General features: G+C 37.7%; 1 protein-coding gene across 1 annotated transcript in view; it reads left to right on the forward strand.

Moving 5' to 3' along the window:
• Positions 1-301: 301 nt before the first annotated feature.
• Positions 302-22119, forward strand: part of Prtg (protogenin) — a 124845-nt gene continuing 103027 nt past the window's right edge. Inside the window, exons 1-2 of the mRNA XM_005316599.4 lie at positions 302-796; positions 2970-3272. Of these exons, the coding sequence (XP_005316656.2) occupies positions 703-796; positions 2970-3272 (397 nt within the window). The 5' untranslated portion in view covers positions 302-702. The remainder of the gene's footprint in view (positions 797-2969; positions 3273-22119) is intronic.

Consider the following 22119-nt stretch of genomic DNA (forward strand, 5'->3'; position numbering starts at 1 on the left):
AGATTTCCCTCCACAGGGCCTCGGCGGGTGAGAGAAGGAGGGGGATGGGCAGGGGCCATCAGGGGAGAAGTCTCCGGCCTTTCCACGTCTCTCAACACCATCCCCCCCAGCCCCCGCCTCCTCCGCCCCAATCCTAAACTAGCCGGCGGGAGAGGGGCCCTGGGGGCTGGCTGGGCTGGAGGCTTGTGGCCTTTGTGGCTCTGTCGTCGACGGTGGCGCAGAGGCAGAGGGGGCGGGGGCGCGGGCCGGGACCCTCAGCCGGGGCTTGACCCCCAGGTGCATTGTCCAGCGGGGCCCGCCCCCTCTCCCTGGGGCCGCGACCTGGCCGCTCCCGGCCCCTTCCCGGCGTCTCCCTCCGCCGGCCGCGCCGACCTCCTGGTCCCCGGACCAGGGGCCAGATGTAGAAAGTAGTCCCCAGGCCGGCAGTAGCGGCGCTGTCCACTCCGCCGCCCCCGCCCTCTCCAGCCGCCGCCTCACTCCGCCCCCAGGCCGGACTCTCAGGCCCCCTGCCTCGCGCGAGCGAGTGTCCGCGCGCCAGAGTCGCCACCACAGTGCCCAGCCGCGCCACGCCACGCGGGTGCGGGAGCGGGAAACCCAGGCTGTGTGCGTGCAGCCGCGGCGCTGGGAGTGCCCGGAGGCGGGGGCGGCAGGCGGACAGCGGCTGTGGGGCAGCCGGGGAGCATGCCCGTGTAGCCCTGCTGAATGGCGCCTTCAGTACGACCCCTCGCCCGGCCGCGGCCGCCGGGGATGCCGTTCCGCGCGCTCCTGTTCCTGCTGCTCCTCGGCCCCTTTCCAGGTGGGCGCGCTTTCTTCTACGGTTCCGCTCACCCCGGCTGTGGGGAGGGAGCAGGAGCGAGTGGGATGGAGAGGGAGGTAACTGGGGGCGTTGGGGGAGAGTAGTGGAGTCCTCGGTGGTGGCGCTGACCACCGGCCCCTGTCCCCTTTCTGCGGCCTGTCCGGAGCGGCGGGCTAGAGGCGCGGGTGACCGCAGGCTCTGCCGGGCGTGGGCATAGCTGTGGGAGCTTCTCCCTGCGCACGTCCTCTGTTGCCGAGCTCCCTCGGCTACAGGCTGCAGGGCCATAGCGGCCGCTGTCCACTCTTGTCCCTTCCTTCTCGCGCCATTGTCCCGGCTCCGGCCGCGTCCCCGCCTCCGCGGCCAGCCGGGACTCCGCGCCGCCCGCCCGCCGGGGCCGCGGCGGCCGCACGTGGCTTTATTTATATTGTTTCCTTAGTGGCAGCCTCGCCGCGCAGGGGGCGCCGCGGTTCCGCGCGGCTTCTGGTGTTTGCAGTGGGGGTTCCCCCGCGTTTCAGGGCTGGGGAAGGGAATAAGAGAGCTCAGTGCCCATGTCCACACTCCATTGCCCCCAGTTTTCCGGGTCCGAGTCAAGCCAGGAGATGGGAGGCCGGAATTGCAAAGAGAAAGGTTGAAAGTTGCTTGGCCCCCGAGGGAGCGGGAGAAAGGTACCCGAAGCTGGCAAGGAAAGTGCCTAAATAGAATTTATTTCCTGAATTTAGATATTTGGGGCAGGACCAGAGGTGTGTACGGATTTGAGGGTTCCTCCAACTTCAGGGTTAGTCTTGCACAAATTTGGGTGAACTCCTTTTTCTTTTTTGCTTCGTTGTTGGTTTCCTCAGGGAGAGTAAAAAGTGTAGTGGCTGGGGAGGAAGGCGGAGTGTAGGAGAGAGGTTTTAAGGGGAATGGATTTTTATTTGTTTATTTACAAAGGCTGGAGTTTAGTTTTTTTTTTTTTCTAGAGGAGTTAATTTCAGTTCGCGTGAGAAAAGGATCAAAGTCAGATGTGGCTCAGAAACACAATGGGCGCCTTCCGGAGTGGTCAGCGCAGCTCGAGGTTGTAAGGGTGACTTAGGTCGCCCTGGGCATACTTTAGGGGAAGTCAGGAGCCCGGAGCATGGGGTTTCTGAGGATCTGCCTTGATCAGAAACAGAGAAATCATTCCTGAGGCTTTGCAATCATGGATTCAAAATGACAAGGAGAAAGATGGAACTCACACCCCAACTCCAGCCCCTAACTCACTATTATCCCCAGTCAATATGCAAGACTTTGGCCGGCTCTTAGCTCTGAAAGCAGGAGGTAACAAAGTATTAGTGGTCATCTAATGCTTCATCCTAGCTGGGGCCAGGGGCGATGTGTATGCTTAGGATAAAGCATTTCCTCTGCTCTGATAAAAATGTGTATTGGTTGATTAAGCAATCTCCTATCCCTATTAGACAGTAAGGACCAATTAGTCACGCATTTTTTCCAACAGTTGGTAGTTCTAAAAAAGTGAAATAAAAGTTTCCTAATCCGATCACCCACTGAGTACAAGCAGCAAGAGTTACCAACTTTTCAAAGTCTATTGTTTGTCCTTTAAATACCTAGCTGGCTCTGCAGAAATTAAGTAAATGGATTTCTTTCAAGAAGAGGAGACAATCCCTGCTGTAAAAGGGCAGATAGAAAAATGCAAACTTGTAATTTGTCACAAAAGATAAACGCTCCTCCCAAAGGAGTAGGTGCCAAGGGTTCCAAAAACACTTCAAGGGACAAGGAAATAAACTTGCTTGTTCACAGAGTTGGAGTTTTGCTAATGATTTCTTGTAAAATTAGACTTTTACGACTTACTCTGTTCAAGATCTTTTTGACAAGCTTGTAAAAGCAGCAAACAGCTTGTGCTCATGAGTTTTCCTGATGATTTTGAAACTCTAGCAAGGAACTTGAGAACAGAATTCTTATAAGGCATAGAAGTTATTGGAATCTTCCTTTGTACTTTTAGTGTAAATGTTGCAGGGTGATTTCTCTGATTTGTTGAAAGATTTGCTAAAACGTAGGTTGGTTTATTAAAGTGCTTGTAAGTTAAATAATATGGTTAGTTAAACTTTGTCTTATACCCTGAATATGTGTTTTACAATTGCATGTTAAATGAATTTATACCTATAATTCTGGATATACCTTTCTCCCTTTTTCCTTATAGGAGTGTGGTGCATTAGCGAACTGTTTTTTATAAAAGAACCACAGGATGTAACTGTCACAAGAAAGGACCCAGTCATTTTAGATTGCCAGGCTCATGGAGAAGTTCCTATTAAGGTCACATGGTTGAAAAATGGAGCAAAAGTATCTGAAAATAAACGGATCCAGGTTCTTTCTAACGGCTCTTTATACATCAGTGAGGTGGAAGGCAGGAGAGGAGAGCAGTCCGATGAAGGATTTTATCAGTGCTTGGCAATGAACAAATATGGAGCCATTCTTAGTCAAAAAGCTCATCTTACCTTATCAAGTAAGTGTTTAAGATTTTGGTTGTTGACATTTTTTGTTACTACATTTTGATTTCTTGACTTATGAATATAATACTAAAAGTCATACATGAAGAAATTGGAAATAAAGGCAAAAATGCAAAAAAATACATAAATTTGAAAACAGAAGTCATTAGGTTTAGAACACAAGTGATATAAAACCTGATAGAGGTGACTTTTATAAATTTCAAATGTTCACCCTGTAAGAATTGGATGTGTAAGTTTGGCCAACATAATAAAAGTTTGTTCTAAAATTTTATCTTTTAGAAATTAGCAATTAAATAAAAACAATCACAAGTAAACCTGCTTTGTAGATGGCCCTTGAGTGCTAAATCTTTCTTATAGCTCAACCTTCTATTTCTCTGACTGCTTTTTAGATCACCCATGTTGCTTTTTAATTGTAAGGCAGGGCATTGGTCAGTAACACTCAAGCCTTTGAAGTATGCCTGTTTTCCTGCTGGGAGGGAAAGAGATTAAGGCCATTTCCATATTATGCCTAATGGACTTAAACCAGATCTGCTTATTTTTTCCCCCCAGTTGTCATAAAGTGTGCTGTCTAATGATTTCCTTTGTATTAACCCCATCAGAGCAGCCATTTGTCCAAATGATCCATTGCTTAGTGGTTGACCTGGTAACTTGAGTGTAATGATTGGCTCAGGACAGGTAGGGAACTCTGCTTCCACTGAGGTTGCTACCTCTTCAGGTCATCAAACACTATTTCAATATTGGAAAACAAAATTGTATCTTAAAAATAGGATTACAGGTATTCTAGTTATGTGATTTTGTTAATCAACAAAAGATGAATTTTGTACTGTACCTATAAATTGATTGTTTATAAAATGAACAACAGGTAAAGAGGGTATTCTTGAGATAAGGTGCGATCTTTTGGCAATAGTCTTTTCAAGGTCTTTATAATTGAAACTTAGGCTAGTGGCAGGACTTTCCAAGATAAATTTAATTCTAGTAACTCATGGCCATAATTATACTATCCTCATGTTAGTAATTATTAATTTATTTTGTACAATGATTGTAGAAAATACTTTACAAAAAATGGTTTTTATGTTGAAAAATGGCAGAAAATTAGAAGTTTCTAAATCTGGCCCCACCCCACTCCTGCCAAAGAAGAACATAAACCTGAGAGGATTTCTAATATACTTACCTTCTTTCTGGTCTTTTTTTTTTTTAATCACTGGAATTATCCATTATTTTTATATATGGAGTTATCCATTAAAATAATAATGAAAAACAGTATTTTCATTGATTAATGGTTTTTCTGTGCAGTACTATTCACAAGATAGTGCTTTTATCAGTTCATTTAAATTTTCTCTAATGTAAAATTATTCTATAGGATTCTGGTTTTCCACCTTTTCAGGTTTGTGGAATCTTAGGTTTTCATACTCAGGAACTGTAATTTGTATTACCTTTGGGGGAAGAGGTTGGAAGTTGAGGGGGTGGACAATGGCAGGAAAAGATGAAGCATTTGTCACCATCACACTTTTGTAGGACCTCATGAGAAGCCTGACCAAATCCTAGGGCTCCTAGGAACACCTCTGAAAGCACAGAGCTGTCTGATTTCATAAACAAAGCCTGAAAGGTGTATGATGGATGTAATAAATATAGTTAGTACTAGAGGCTGGAGATATACCTCTGTGGTAGAGCATGTGCTTAGCATACATAAGACACTGACTTCAAGACTCAGCACAAAAAAAAAAAAAAAAAAGTACTAGCTTTTTAAATCTTTAGATTTTTGTATCTTTATAAAATTATCACTAGTAACAAGTAATTAGAGGTAAATCATTTTGAAGGGTATTATGGTAAAGGTCACTTCATATTATAAGGACCAAAAACTTTTCCAATGAACTACTATAACATTGCTTTGCTGTATTACAGTTTCCAACTAATCAGTTAGGGACCATGTTCTTCAGGTGCACATATTTTATTTAACCTTGAGGAGATGTTTTGCTAGGAAAATTCAGTCAGTATTATGAATTTAAAATATAAAATGTTTAGTGGATTTAGATTTTTCTTTAGAAATATGAAATTTCTTAGAGATCCTGAATTATTAGTTAGTTTTGATTTCTAAAGGTGTTATCTGGAGTAAACAGAAAGAGAATAGGCATTAAGTGGACATTCTGTTTTTGTTTTTCCTTTTGAGCTGGTTCTCCCAGTCATTGATAACAGTAGGGTACATGTATATGCTTTTTATTTGCTTAGGGATTTTGTAAGCCAGCATATCTTTTGGTTCAGAAATGTAATGGTACAGTACCTGAAATTTAAAGCTGTAATTTGTGCAAGTTTTAGATTTTTAACACACAGGCAATCCAATCTTGGTTTCTAAACTTAGGAACTAGAAGCTGAAAGTTGCACTCTAGGCAAGAATTCCATTATTCATGTGTAAATTAGGAATTCACAGGGTTAAAAGGTTAGAAACTGGCCAGGATGAGGTTTACCCTTGTGATAAAGAGCAGATGACCCTCATTCATTGGCCAAAGCTTTCATGTAGCTCTTCTGCAAAGTTAGTTATTGCCATGAATTGTTCTTGAGGAATGCAGAAATTCAAATGTGAACAGGCCTTTCCTTAAGTGTCTCTATGGAGCCTTATCTCCCAAGCACATCAGAGCAGGGCTGCAGGGACAAGGTTCTTCCCCAAAGGCCTGGAGGCTTTGCTTTCCTGTTGTTCATCCAAGCACAAAAGAATTCATCTAACTTAGTTTTGCCAAGACATCATATTTTTAAAGGAAAATATAGTGTTAAAGTAATATTTAGCTTTTTTTTAAAGATAATCTTTTTAATTGATATCCATTTTAGCTGTTTTTTTTTATGTAATTAGAAAGGAGTAATGTGGGAGACGCTTTTTCCAGTTGTGTATAAGAGTAAGAACAGAAAATTAAAGCATTCCTATAGATTTGAATTTTTTAATTTAGCAAATCAAATTTTCACTTGTGTGTGTTGTCTTCATTATATAAATAATTTAAATATTTTAGGAATAAAAACTAGGGAATTAATGTTTCTTCCATTCTTTAATGTTGAAATAAGATAAATTCCATAGAAAAGCATTAGTGTGGTAAAACAGTCTCATATTTCAACAAGTTTAAATTAAGATAAGAGACATTTGAGAGAAGTAAAGGGAGGAGGAGGGTTGTGTTCTGTGATGTGTAAAAGACTGGTTGTAAGCTAGTGATTGAACAGGAAGCTGGTTGTTTATTTCCTTTCCATAAAAGGTGGAAATTGAAGTCCTAGGAAGAGGGAAAGGTAACATAAAGTTGGCCTGTATTTCCTAGGTTTTTCATGACTGTTCACTTGGGCATAAAATAATACTCGATGTGAGCATTTATAGCTTGAAGAGCATAAAAATCATTGTAACTGATTTTTTTCATTCAAAATTTTGAGATTAATTCTGGCATCAGTAAAGTTGTTAAAGAGTGCATTTCAATAAGTTTAAGTAGCAAAAGTCATTTCCTTTAGGATATAGGTTGGTTTTCATGAATAAAATGTTTATCATGTAGGTTTAAATTAGTGAACAACTGTCCTGTGGGTATGGTTTTCTGTCTTGCAGAGTAATTTATAAATTATAGTCCAGGGTGGATGCAGCTTAATGGTAGAGCTCTTAAATGTCATGTGTGAGGCCCTGGGTTATATCATCAGCACTGAAAACAAAAAAAGTCCAATCTTGGTTTTTAAATGTGAAGTTAAATATATTAAAACATTTTAAAAATTAAGTTTTTTAAAAAGAGGGTAAATGGTATATTGAAAAGGAAATCATAGGAAATATGAGATGATAGCTCAGGTTTTATTAATGACTATAGACCCAAAAAAGCAAAATTTTGCTATAATGTCACTATCTTATTGACATTTGTAGATGTTGTAAGGACAGTCTTTTACCTGTGTACATGCTTCTCCAAGTCAAGCTGTTAGCAGTTACCTGACCTAATTCAGCAGTGCTAATACATAAGCTAAAGTTGTTTGATTTTGGAAAAATAAGACAATTCAGATATTCAGAGAGACCATTCTGCTAACACTATATATAAAGTCCTTTTGATGCTTTCTGGTAAAGAAAAATCACCTTAAAAAAAGAGAGGTGACATATTTAAAAAGTGTATGTTTTGACTTAAAAACGACCATCTTGCATAAGTGAAATCAAGAAATTCAAGTTGTATTTATAGTTCTACAAATTTACTTACTATGACACTGTCTGCCTTATTATCTCTGGGTAATGGAACCAGTTTTTCCCACTTTTTTCTTGATTTGTGAAGATTATTTCTCATTTTCAGAAACCTGTTACACTATCTAAATATACATTGAACAAATATATATTATATAATGTAACATATAGGTGTGTGCGTGTGTGCATGTGTGTGTTTGTGTGTGTTTGTGTGTACACATATGTGCAAAGCAGGATCCAGTAAGGGATGGAATCACATTTTTCTTTGAGTATTCAATTTTTTTTTTTTGGATTCTGATTTTTAATGGAACTTTGAAAGGTACTTGGTATGCCCTCTTCTGTCCACTATCTCTGGTAATTCTATAGAAAGGGTCTCACTCTTAGGAGTTGTTTGTACAGGGATTTGTTGTCATTTGCTCCCACATTTAACAGCTGGGCCTATTGATGAAGTCCAGAGCAATTTAAAAGAATAGCAAAAAACAAATCTTTTAAGCAGGGCTTTAGGTTAAAAGAGTATTTCAGTTAATAAATCAAATGCATTTGAAGTTACTTTTTTTGAAAACCATGATTCTTTTTTTTTTTACTTCATATTTTAGAAGTGGTCTTTATCTCTCATAAACAGGTTGCTTTGTTAGTTCATTACTTCCAGCTGATAACGACTAATTATATGAAAACTGAGGTTGAGTCAAGTGTTTTGTTGAAGATCCTACTTGAATTTTAGAAATAACTTTGTTCTAAAAGAAATCCTAAAAACTGCCCCCAAACTAAATTTTCAGTGTTAGTCAAGTCAATTTTAATACTTTTAAGAGTTTATACTGTGCAGACTCTTTATTAAGGCACTTTTTAAACTCATCACTGAAATTTTGGTACAAAAGAAAGGAAGAGGAAGTTGTAAGCACTGAAGTAGTACTTGCATTTGCCTTTACATGGTACTCTGCACAGAGTGAGCCTGCAGAAAATAGTTGGCAATAGTGATGTACAAAATAGGTAAAAATGTACCAGATTACCTTTCAGCAGCTGTAATTGTGAAGCCAAGTGAACTTCTGTAGGGATATGTGTGCAGAGGATGAAGGCATCATCCTTACAAAAGTCTCTGACACTAATCTGACAAATTCTTTCCTGACTTTTGCATTCTTTGTTTTTTTCTTTTTAAAAGCTTCTGATTCTTAGAAACTGCATTTGATGAGTCTTTAAAAGCCAAATTCATAAAGACTGAGCAGAAGGCATAAATTGAAAATGTTTTTTTTTTCAGTTTCTAAAGGGTTTGCCCTTCTCTTATATTTAGAGATATATTTTTAATAGCTTTTGCAATTGTAGTAGCTAGGTTAATCAAGAGACTGTTGAGGAATGCAGTCATTGTTAAGGGTTCTGGTTTCAGATCATATTGTCACTGGGTTTAGTCCTTAGGACTTATTGAAGGGAAATTTTCTTTTTAAAGCTTACTTTATGAAACTATAGTAAATCCCTGTCTATCTAGAATGGTGTAACTGTTCTTTTTTATTTCATTGTTGTGTTTTATGCTGCTTTATACAGATGACTTTAAATAAATTGTTCTTTTCTCTTTTTTTTTTTTAACTCTTAGTACTGCTTAGAACCAGTTAGCACTCAATGATTTATCTTGTACTTTACCAATATGTATCTTCCCCACCACCAATAAAACAGAAGAATGTTTGGGCTGTGGACCGCATTTCTAAGGGTTTCTCTGCCTTGGCATTTTGGGTCCCATACGTTGTATGATGTGTAGCAGCATCCCTGGCTTCTGTCCATTTGATGCTCCTCCTATTTGGGACATCAAAAAATCCCTGCTGGGAGGCAAAGTCACCCTTGGTTGGGAACCACTGATATTTCTGAAGGTAGTAGGAAATTGAGTGATGCTAGTTAGGGCTGTTAGTACTTTAATTGTTTTTGTCAAACTTTTGATATCTGATCTGTGATAGGCTTCCTTTTTATTTTTCTCTTTTTGTTGTTTAATAGCAATGCTAAGTTTTTCTTCTTATTTATTTTTGGTAGGATTCTTTTTTGTCTTTTCTCTTTTTGAACTGGGGATCAAACCCAGGGCTTGGTGAATGGGAGGCAAGTGCTTTGGTGCTGAGCCACATCCCAGCCCCCAAGTTTTTTGATTAGAGAACTATTCTTTAAATATTATAAAGGAGGCTTAATTTAAAAAATAGATTTGAGTCATTGTCTAAGTTAGAATAATAGTGCTTCTCTTTCCTTTTTTTTTTTCCCCACACAGTACTGTTCAGGTTTCATTTTTCTGTAGTCCCATTCACTTTTATTTCAATATTTTAGATTTTTAAAATCTGATATCTAGTTAGAGATAAATAAAAATTTTATTGACTCAACACTTTTGTTTCTTTGCAGTGCTGGGGATCAAACCCCAGGACCTCTTTGCACATGCTAAGCAGCAAGCACCCTACCACTGAAGTGTACCCCCAAAGTTTTTGTTTTGTTTTGAACCTTTTATTTTCTTAATGTGAGTGATGGTTGTCAATAGTTGAAAAGATACAGGCAATCTCTGTGTGTGGGAAATGTTAAGTAGAATTTATTGTGGAGAAAAAAACTGACTTGAACAGCCTATAGTGTAGCATTTTGCTTGTAGTAAGTGGTAGGGAGCTGAATGGTTAACAAATCTTTTTTTAAATATTTTTTTTTAAATTTATTTTTTCATTTTAGGTGGACACAATATCTTTATTTTATTTTTATATGGTGCTGAGGATTGAACCCAGTACCCCATGCATGCTAGGGGAGCACTCTACCACTGAGCCACAGCCTCAGCCCCTGGTTAACAAATCTTTTCAGCTAATTCAGCAATACCCTCAACTCTTGTTGTGGGCAGAAGCAATTCAACTTCCTGCAGATAAAGATGTAGAAATGGTAGCTTACTGAGACAGCATGAAGCATGGATAAAGCAAAAACAGTTAGAAATTATAGCACACTAACCAGTACACAGGAAGTTTCAGGTAAAAGTTAAAGTGGTTATTTTGAAGTATTGTTTTAGATTGCCTATTAGTGATGGGCAGGGATTTCAGTCTGCATCTTTCTAAAAAGACATCCCTTTTCGTGTGTACTGTTAGCTATTCATGATAGGAAAAGTTATGACTGTTGCTATGTGTTGCTAGTTGCTGTAGAGGCCAGTGACCACTGGTTGTCCAGGAGACAAGTAGAGATGATGGAAGAGGAAATGGTTTTCTACTGAGGGACTCTAGAACTGAGCAAGGCTGGCTCGACATTTAGCACCATTTTCATTCTATTCCACAGAATACTTGGCGTACAAGAAGTCATCAGTTAGTTCGAAATAGAAAAGATGAATGTATTTAAGGAAAATTCTGCAACTACTGGTAATAATATTTGTGTCAAGAAAGATTTATAATGTTCTGGATATAATATCTTCATGAGAGATGACAAGTTTCAATTTCTAGTAAATACAGTGCTGCTGTATTTTTTAAGTTGCTGGAAGCTGTGATAGAAAAATGGGAAAAGTGACAAAGAGGCAGAGTAGCCAAGCTTTAGTGCTTTCTCCACTGCCAGTGTCTCACATGGCTTGACAAATCACTATTCTTCTGCTTAGTTGTCATATTGGTAAAAGTGGATAACTGAGGGAAAAGGGGAGTGGATACTGAAGAACACATTACCCTTATTTTCAGAATTCTGTTATTGTAATTCAGTAAATATGATTTGGTCCAGTCATATTACTAGAGAGCCATTTAAATCACTAAGAAAAAAAGAATGAAAATAACTTGGCTACTGTTTAACTTGCCTTTGAAGGACTTCTATATAGAGAAAGTCTAAAACCAGTACTGATAATTTGGATTAGTACTATTTTTGAGAACCTAGAAAAATAGCTTACTTTGTCTGAGATGGGACAGTTCAGAATGATTATGCTGCTTTGAAAGTTTACACACTGGTTCTGCTATTAATAGTGTATTCTGATGTTTATTGACTCAGTATTTATTTTCACTTAATAGTTTTAAAAATACAGTTGTAACTTCATCTTGAGATTTTGCTCATGTTTTTGTTTTAGAATTATTATTTTTAGTGTTTTTTGTAGCTCTGGAGGTTGAACCTAGGGCTTTGTGCATGCCATGCAAGTGTATTTGTGTATTTTTTTTTTTTTGCTAGTGGGGGGGTACTGGGGATTGAACTCAGGGGCACTAGACCACTGAGCCACATCCCTAGTTCTATTTTTGTATTTTATTTAGAGACAGGGACTCACTGAGTTGCTTAGTACCTCACTTTTGCTGAGACTGGCATTGAACTCAAAATTCTCCTGCTTTGGTCTCCCAAGCCACTGGGATTACAGGCGCCATTGCACCTGGAGTATTTGTGTTTTAATAGAAACAGATTATACTGGCTTCCCACTCCTACCAATTCCTATTAAGAATGATATGGTTTAATATTCCCGAGCTTTCAAACTGAATTAGGCCCTCTGATTGGATTTAAAGTAACTAAGATTAAAATATTGACCTCAGGATTTAAAATAGGAAAAATGCTTTGATGTTGGCATTACCGTTTTTTAAAACAAGAAATCACAGCTTTTCTTAAGTAATTTTGCCAGTTAAATGTGCTTATTGTTTTCTCAATAAAAAGAATTAATGTTTATATGTTCAAGAGAAGCCACATTCATGCTCTAAGTTATAATGACTTTAACATAATTTTAATTGAGGGACCACCTTTGGTAAAGCTGCAAGATTATTCAAAAGATTATTAAAAGTGATCCCAGGGATGGAATATGATTTCCTCAAAGCCTGAAAATATCTTCACCCAGATGATTTAGCACATTTTTTAGAAATTTGTGATTAACATGAAAGGAAGGATATAGACAGAAGCAGCTTTGTGAAATTAAATTTTCCTTTTTTTTTTTTTTTTTGCTACTGGGGATTAAACCCAGAGGTGCTGTACTCCTGAACTACATTTCTAGAATCCTCCTCCTTTTTTAAAAATGTTGGGACAGGTTCTCACTAAGTTGCCTAGAATGGCCTTGAACCTGCTACCCTGCTGCCTCAGCCTCTAGAGTCTGGGATTGCAGGTGTACATCTGGCTTAAACTTTATTTTCATTGACTTAAAGTCCACCAAGATGTGGACTTGGATGTTCTGATATTTAAAGATAAAATTTCAATGCTTAACAAACTCTTTACAATGAGAAATTATAAGTGGATCCAGTTGGTCAATAGGGATGTGACTGGTTTCTTAATCAACTAGAATTAACTCTACCATTTTTAATCAGGATAGGAAAAAGCTGACATAAGTGTTTTCCAGTCAACTTGCAGAAAGGGACATTGAGTGTGGGAAGGGAGAGAAGAGAGACAAAGAAAATACATTAACATTTCCACTGATCTCCAAGCATTTAGATTCATTAAGATAATGGCAATGAACATTTTGAAGAGAGAACCTGAAAATAAGCTAAAACTTATCCTGTAATCCATAGAGCGTCCTTGAGGCCTAATTTGACTTGCATCATCATTTCTTCTTTTACACAGAATAAAGATCTCAACATTTATAGTCTTTGAAATTTCTATTTTGCACATTAGAAATGTAAAGCAGGAAGAGGAAGGGCGCTTTCTCAGGTACTACTAAATGTGAGAATAGCGCTTAGGTTTTTGGATTCTAGTCATGAATTTGCAGTGCTTAAATAAAGCTTTTCCTCTGTAAGTTGTGTGGAAATGTGTCTTACCATATTTAAATATTTTATCATCAGATCCAAAATATAGAAAAGAGAATGGTACAGAATTGACAGGGATATTAAAGAAACTTCTTAATTTATCTTTAAAAAATATGACCATTTTTATGTAACTCCTTTATTACTGTGTTTGTATAAGGTTATTTGTTTTTGATGTAGTAAATAGGTAATTGTTAAATAAGTCACTGATGTGTCCTTATTTTTATCTCTCTTATAATGCTTTATAGAATTTATTTTCTTGTATATATTCTCAGTGCAGGGAGATTCATCTTCAGTCTATTTAGAGGTTTAGCATTTGTTGATATAGCTGTCCCAGTGGGACTTTGATCTAAAGCAACAGTTTATTTTATTATTTTCAGTGGTTTATATGTATTATTATTAATTTTGCTGCAGTGCTGGGAATCAAACCCAGGGCCTCATGCATACTAGGCAAGTGTTCTAACGGCTGAACTATATATTCTTGGCTCTAAAGCAGTGGTTTTCAGCCTGTCTGAAGAACCTCTGTAGTTTCTGTAGTCAGAAGGCTGAGATTTATTTTTTTATTTTTATTTTTATTTATTTATTTATTTTTAAAATATTTTTATTTTATTTTTTAATTTTCGGCGGACACAACATCTTTGTATGTGGTGCTGAGGATCGAACCCAGGCCGCACGCACGCCAGGCGAGCGCGCTACCGCTTGAGCCACATCCCCAGCCCCAGAAGGCTGAGATTTAAATAAATGGCTGAGCACATGTCATTTTTGCATGGAAAGAAGTCATAGTGACAGCCTATGCTCAGCTTGGAAGTTTTTAATGGAAGTATGTAGTTCAGTGGATTTTGTGCATCTATCACTACTGTGTAATTTCAGAACATTTTCATCAATCCCTGAAGAAACCTGATATCCACTATTTGTCACTTCTTATTTCCCCCTTCTGTCTCAATAGATTTGCCTATTCTGGATATTTTATATAAATGAAATCATACGATATGTGGTCTTTGTGATTGTCTTCTTTCCCTTAGCATGATTCAAGGTTTATACATGTTGTGACATGTATTAGTATTTCACACATTTTTATGGTGAAATAAGTTTCGTTGTATGGATATATGAGATTTTGTTTATCTATTCATCTGTTGATGGACACTTGGATTGTTTCATCTGCAATGAACATTGGCATACAAGTATCTATTTGGGTCTCTATTTTCATTTCTTTTAAGTATTCACCTAATAGTAGAATTATTGAGTCATATGGCAGTTCTGCATTTAACTTTTTGAGGAGTCACCAAACCATTTTCCACAGTGACTGAGGTATTTTATGTTCCCACCAGTAATGTCAGAGAATTGCCAGTATTTATACATCCTCATCAATGCTTGTTATTTGCTTATTAAAAAAATCATACCTGGGTATGGTGGCACATGTGTGTAATCCCAGTGACTTGGGAGGCTGAGGCAAGAGGATTGCAAGTTCAAGGCCAGCCTGGGCAACTTAACAAGATACTGTCTCAAAAATAAAAATGGGCTGGGAGTGTAATTCAGTAGTAGAGTCCCATGAGGTTCAATCCCTAGTACAAAAGAAAAATATACCCATATTAAACAGATACTCACTATATGGTGTGTGTGTGTGTGTGTGTGTGTGTGTGTGTAGTATATATTTGTTTGTTTGTTTTAACCTAGTAGATGTGAAGTGGTACCTCATCGTGATTTTGGCTTTGTATTTTCCTAATGACTAATGATGTTGGTTTCTGTTTGTGTACTTACTGGCCAGTAGTATGTCTTCTTTGGAGAAATGTCAATTCAAATCCTTTGCCCATTTTTAAATTGGGTTTTGGTCTTCTTGTTGAGTTATAGGAGTTTTTTTAATACTTATTTTTTAGTTGTAGTTGGACACAATACTTTTTATTTTATTTATTTATTTTCATGTGGTGCTGAGGATCAGACCCAGTGCCTTGCACATGCTAGGCAAGCTCTCTACCGCTGAGCCACAACCCCAGCCCTTTCTTTTTACTTTCTTGATGTTCTTTGGTGCAAAAAAAAAAATTCAATTTTGATGAAGTCCAGTTTATTTATTCTTTTGTTGCTTGTGGCTTTGGTGTCATATATAGGAATCTATTACCAAATCCAGTGATGGGGGATGTAGCTTCATGTTTATATAGAGAGAGATCCAATTAACCTGGCACCATTTCCCCACAGACTGGACTTGGCACCCTTGTTGATATAAATTAAATATATATATATATATAGTTTATTTTTAGACTTTTATTTCTGTCTCATTGGTCTATATGTTTTTTCCAGTACCACACTATTTTGATTATTGCAGCTTTTTAGTTAGTTTATAAATCAGAAAATGTGAGTTTTCAAACTTTGTTCTTCTGTCTTAAAATGTTCGGCTGTCTCATGCAGTGGAGCATACCTGTAATCCCAGCAATGAGGGAAGCTGAAGCAGGAGGCTAGTTTGAGAGTAGCCTCAGCAACTTAGTGAGGCCCTCAGCAACTTAATGAGACCCTGACTCAAAATAAAAAATAAAAAGGGCTGAAGATGTGGCTCTGATAAAGCATCCCTGGATTCAGTCCCCAGTACCAAAAAAGAAAAAGTCTATTTTAGTTATTCAAGGGCCCTTGCAGATTATATTTCTGTGTAAAAGGATGTTTGAACTGTACGTAGTGAATAGAATCTGTATATGACTTTTGAGTAGTATTGACATCTTAACAATATTCAGTTTTCCAATTCATGAATATACGGTATGCCTTTGCATTTGTTTAGGACTTTGTCTTTTACCAGTTGTGGTAAAAGTTATTGTGTAAAAGCAGGAATATTCAGAGATGAAATGATTAAATTATGAGAGCTGTTACCTAATTGGTTCATTCTAATTTGAGTAGAGTAAGTGGATAGTAACTGTAGGCAAGTAGGGCATGGCTGGAAGAAGTAGAATCACTAGGGATGAGCCCTTGAGGATTTATAGCTTATCTCCCTGGCTCCTTCCTCTTTTTCTCTGCTTCCTGGCTGCCAGGGGCTGATCAGCTTTTCTCCATTGCTGCCCTCTGCCATGGTCCTGGGCCTCACCTTGGGCCCAAAGTGATAGAGTTGGATGTTCATGGACTGAACCTTTGGAACTGGGAGTCCAGAATTAACTTTATTTTCTCCAAGTTGGTCTTGTCACGTGTTTTGGTCACAGCAATGTAAAGCTGACTACTGCAACAGTATTTTATAGTTTTAGAATAAATTTTTGGTGAAATTTACTCCTATGCATTTTTTTATTCTTTTAGATGTTATTGTAAGTAGAATTGTTATTGTTTAAATGTCTTTTTCAAATAGTTTATTGCTGGTCCATATAAATACAATTGCCTATTGTGTTTTGGTATTATACCCTTAGTTCATTTATTAATTTTAGTAGCTTTCTTGTGGATTTTTTTTTAAGGATCAGATCACCTTAAATGATACAGTTTTATTTCTTTATCTCCCAGTTGGATGCCTTTTATTCTTTTTTTCTTGTCCAATTGCTTTGGCTAGAACTTTTAGTCTACTATTGAACAGCAGTGGTAAAAATAGGTAACTATGTCTTGTTCTTGATCAGGAGAAAAACTTTCACTTTTTTACTGTTGGGTGTAATGCTAGCTGTTTTTCTGTAAATGTTCTTTATCATGTTGAAGAAGTTCCAATCTATTCCTAGTTTTCTGAGAATTTTTATCATGAAAGTATATTAAAATTTTTCAGATTCCTTTTTTTGTATCAATTAAGATATGCTCCTGCTGCTTTGTTCTATACATCAATTATTTTATTTTATTGATTATTATTATTATTTTGGTTCTGGGAATTGAACTCAGAGGTGCTGTACTACAGAGCTACATCCCAGCCCCACCATCTTCTTCTTCTTCCTTTTTTTTTTTTTGAAATTTTGAGATAGAATTTCCTAAATTGCTGAGGCTGGCCTTAAACTTGTGATCCTCCTGCCCCAGCTTCCTGAGTAGGTGAGATTACAGGTGTTTGCCACTGTTCCTGGTGATTAATTTTTAAAAGTTGAATCACTGTTGCATTCCTGGGGTAAATTCTACTTTGTTAATTTTATGGTTTGGAGGTTAGAACTGTGAGAGTGAAGCTGAAGCTACAAAAGGGACCCTAGGATGTTAGAGATGCCAGCAATGTGGAATGTCTGCTGAGGGAAGTCACAGGCAATGACCAGAGCCAACACAAAAGGGAAGCTATGGGGGCTGCAGTCAGCAAGGCCATAGGAGCAGGACTGCCCAAGCCCTTTGAAACTTATATCCGTACCATTGTGTGACTCCGTAGCAAACATGGAGCTACAGGATTTAATGTTTGCTCTGTTGGGTTCTGGTCTTGCTTTGGTTTGTGTCTTCCTGCTGTTTCCCTGTTCCTCCCTTTTGTAATGGGAATGTTTGTGACATTGAAGCTAGTAAATATATAAGTTGTTTTTTGATTTTTACAGGGGCTCACAGCTAAAAGTTGCCTGAATCTCAGAGGAAACTGAACTCAAGCTCTTTTGAACAATGCTAGAACTATTAAGACTATGGGAACTTTTGGTGATGGACCAAATAAATTCGCATAGTGGGATGGACATGAGCTTTTGGGGGCCAGGGACAAAATATTATAATTTGCATCTTAAATGTGCCCCAGAGGCTCAGTGTTGAAGGCAGTGTTAAGAGGTGGGGCCTTTGGGAAGTGATTGGGTCATCAGGGCTCTGACCTCATGAATGGAGTAATCCTCTTATGGATTCCTAACTAATAGACTCTTGGAAGTTGGGGAAGCTTTAGGAGGGTGGGGTGTAATTGGAAGAGGTAGGTCATTAGGAGTGTGCCCATGAAGGGTATCCTCTTCTTATTCTTTGCTTTGTGGCCACCATGAGGGCTTTGCCTCAACACATGCTCCCTACCATGATGTCTAGCCTTGTCACAGGCCCACAGTGATGGGTCAAGTGACTGTGAACTGAAACCTCTGAAACCCTAGATTAAAATAGATCTTTCCTTCTTTTAAGTTGTTTTATTCAGATATTTTATCACAGAGATGAAGATATGACTAATACAGTTTTTGGATTTGGTTTACTAGCAATTTGTTGAGATTTTGCATCCATATTCATAGAGGATACTGGTCTGTAATTTTTCTTTTTGTGATGTTTGTCTGGCTTTGGTATTAGAGTGGGTGGGGTAGAATGTTAGGAATTGCCCCTCCCACTCTGTTGTTTTGGAAGTTTGAGAGGATAGGTATTTTTATTTAATTCTTCTGGAATGTCCCTATGAAATCATCTGTTCTTGCTCTTTTCTTTGTTGGAAGGTTTTGGGTTACTGATTTAATCTCTTTTTTTTAGGTTTGCTTTTATTTTCTATTTCTTCTTGAGTCATTTCAGGTAGTTTTGTGTCTTTCTCGAAATTTTTCCATTTCACTTATTATTATTTTAAAAAAATCCTCTAATGTTGCTAGTAATCTCCCCACTTTCATTTTTATTTTAAAATTATTTATGTTTTCTCCTTTTTATTTATCATTCTACCTAAAGTGCTGACAATTTTTGTTCATATTTTTCAAAGAATAAACTTTTGGTTTCGTTTGTTTTCTCTTTGGTTTTTCTGTTCTCTATTTCATTTATCTACTCTGTTTCATTTGTTCACTCTAATTTTCGTTATTTCCTTTCCTTTGCTAGCTTTGCATTTAGTTTTTACTTTTTTCTTTACTTCCTTGAGTATAAATATAAATTTAGCTTTTGATTTGAGATCATGCTTATTTTTTCCCCTAAATGTAGACATTTTTAGCCACAGAGTCTGAGTACTACTTCTACTGCATCCTAAGATTGTATTTTCATTTATCTCAAGATATTTTTTAATTTCCTTTGTGTTTTATTTCTTGACCCATTGGTTGAGTGTTCTGTTTAATTTCTGTATATGTGTCAATTTTTCTGTTTTTTCTTTTTTAATTTTTAGCTTTATTGTAATTGGGGGAAATTTTTTTTAAAAATAAATTTCTTTTTTTTTTTTTTTTTTAGAAAGAGTGGGGGAGAGAGAGAGAATTTTTTAATATTTATTTATTAGTTCTCTGCGGACACAACAGCTTTCTTTGTATGTGGTGCTGAGGATAGAACCTGGGCCGCAAGTATGCCAGGCGAGCGCGCTACCGCTTGAGCCACATCCCCAGCCCAGGGGGGAATTTTTTATGACCTTAATCATTTAAAATGTATTGAGACTTGTTTGTGACTTAACTTATGATCATTTCTGATTAACTTTCTATGTGCATCTGAGGAGAATGTTTATTCTCCTGTTGGGTAGAGTGTCTTTATATGTCTGTCTCTCTTTTTTTTAAATAGAAGTTATTTCCAGTGTTTTGTTTTTTTTTTTTAAGTTGTAGTTGAACACAATACCTTTATTGATTTATTTACTTTTTAATATTAATTTTTTAGTTTTAGGTGGACACAATATCTTTATTTTACATTTATGTGGTTCTGAGGTTTGAATCCAGTGCCTCATACATGCTAGGCGAGCACTCTACCATGAGCCACAACCCCAGCCCTTATTTATTTATTTTTAAGTGGTGCTGAGGTTCGTCGAACCAAGTGCCTCACACATGCTAAGTGAGTGCTCTACCACTGAACCACAACCGCAGACCATATATGTCTGTCTGATTTAGTTTATTTATAACATTGTTCAACTTTTTCTTTTTGTATGTGGGGGGGGTTGGGAGGAAATACTGGAGATTGAATCCAGGGGTATTCTATGCTGAGTTATATCCCAAGCTCTCTCTCCTTCTTTTCTTTCTTTCTTTCTTTCTTTCTTTCTTTCTTTCTTTCTTTCTTTCTTTCTTTCTTTCTTTCTTTCTTTCTTTCCTTCCTTCCTTCCTTCCTTCCTTCCTTCCTTCCTTCCTTCCTTCTCTCTTTCTCTCTTTCTCTCTTTCTCTCTCTCTCTCTCTCTCTCTCTCTCTCTCTCTTTCTTTCTTTCTTTCACAGGATCTTGCTAAGTTGCTGAGGTTGGCCTTAAACTTGTGATACTCCTGCCTCAGCTTCCTAGTTGCTGGGATAACAGATGTGCTTAAACAACCAGCTTAACTCTTAAGGAGTTAAGGAGGGCTGGGGTTAAGGAGGACTGGGGTTGTAGCTCAGTGGTGGATCGGTTGCGTAGCCATGTGCGAGGCCCTAGGTTTGATCATCAGTACCACATAAAAATAAATAAATAAAATAAAGGTATCGTGTCCAACTACAGCTAAAAAAGTAAATATTAAAAAAAAAAAAGGAATTAAGGGATAATAAGTATAGGCCAGGCTCTTCTCTTTTCCTGTTTATGAAAGTCTTTCTTTGTCTTTGAGCGATTTGATTATAAATTAATTCTGTGTCAGTCTCTTTTAGTTTATTTACTTAGAGTTCATTGAGTTTCTTTCATCAAATATGAAAAATTTATATCCATTAAATATACTAATATTTCTTCTCTTTTCTCTTGAACTCCCACAAAGTATATATTGGTTTGCTTGATTGTACCTCATATGTCCCTTAAAATCTGTTCTTAAGAGGAAAATGATGGGGAAGGGCATCATTTTTCTCTTAAGACTTCTATTTTTGTCTTTTCTTTCATATATATTCGTTTGCTTGTTTGTTTGTTTGGGGGGGGGCTGGGGATTGAACCCAGGCAAGCTCTATTACTAAGCTATATCCTCATCCCTTCTTTCATGTTTTATTTTAAATTCTCATTTTAAAATATTCTTTACCTATACAGTTATCTTAAGTTCTTGAAGTGCCAACCTTCCTTTTCTATATGTCTGGTAATTTTTCTGTTGCAGATTGTTTATGTGATCTGTAGGTTTTATTTATTATGAGCTATTTTTGATAAATATTATTATATCTAATATTATGGAAGTTTTGGTTTATTTTGGTGTGCTCCAGGGTTTCATTAGTCATGGATCAATATTTGAGTTAATTAATTTTTTTTCTTTTGATACTCTGGGGTGCTTAACACTGAGCCATATCCCTAGTCTCCCTTGTCCCAAACACCCCCTATTTTAAATTTTGAGACAGGGTCTTGCCAAGTTGCTGAGGTTGACTTTGAACTTGCAGTCCTCCTACCTCAGCTTCCAGAACCCCTGAGATTATAAGTGTATGTGGCTTTTTGGTTAATTTTTGGCAGTACTAAATTGGTTGTAATAATCTATCATGCACACAAGTGTGTGGTATAGGCCTGGGTTTTTTTGTCATGGGAAACATTTTTTTTCTCATCTATAATAAAGCCTCTTAATAATTTTGCTGGCAATCTGAGGTTTTCTACAGATGTAGTCTCCAAGGGTTTCCATGATCCCAGCTGCATGTCTGTTATCTGTGTTGTGAAGGAACAAAATCACTTTTTCAGCTAAGAGGCTGTCAGTTCTTATATCCATTTATGGATCACCATGGCTTTAGTCCAGAAGTATACTACTCTGACCTTGTCCTTAAAATTTTGTTAGTGGTGATGGTAGTGTGTTTCAATATGCTCTGTCTGGCATGTCAATGTGATTTTAGTGGGAAAGAGCATCTGTGTTTACTCAGTCTACCATTTTACAGGAATTAGAATAAAGGTGCAGTCTTCAGGAATCTCTTCCTACCTTGGAATCTACATGCCTAAACTCTGAGGACTTTCCCAGTTTCACTTCTCTGTATATTCCTGGCTTTCTTCATTTTAGTTGTCAGCATCTATCCCAACTACTTTTCACTTTGCCTTGTCTCAGTACAAGTCCAGTCAAGGGTATTTTTAAGGGCCTTTGGCTGAAACTACCTTTATTGCCAGAGCACCCAAGAAAACCATTAGCGAATTGTAGGATCTGAAATACTTACTAACTGATTGAGAATTCTGTGCTTAGGTTTATTTTTCATTTAGCATCGTCATTCATTTTTTCCAGCAAACATTTATTGAAAGTCTACTTGGCTAGTCCTTGAGAATGACATGATTAAAAAGAAAACAAACAAACAAAAAAAATCCCCAAACCCCAACAGCAACAAAACCAAAATTGTCCCTGACCTCAGTGATAGGTTAGTGGAAGAAAGAAGTTCATA

Source organism: Ictidomys tridecemlineatus, chromosome 5 (genome assembly GCF_052094955.1).
Source record: "Ictidomys tridecemlineatus isolate mIctTri1 chromosome 5, mIctTri1.hap1, whole genome shotgun sequence".
Taxonomy (NCBI): Eukaryota; Metazoa; Chordata; class Mammalia; order Rodentia; family Sciuridae; genus Ictidomys; species Ictidomys tridecemlineatus.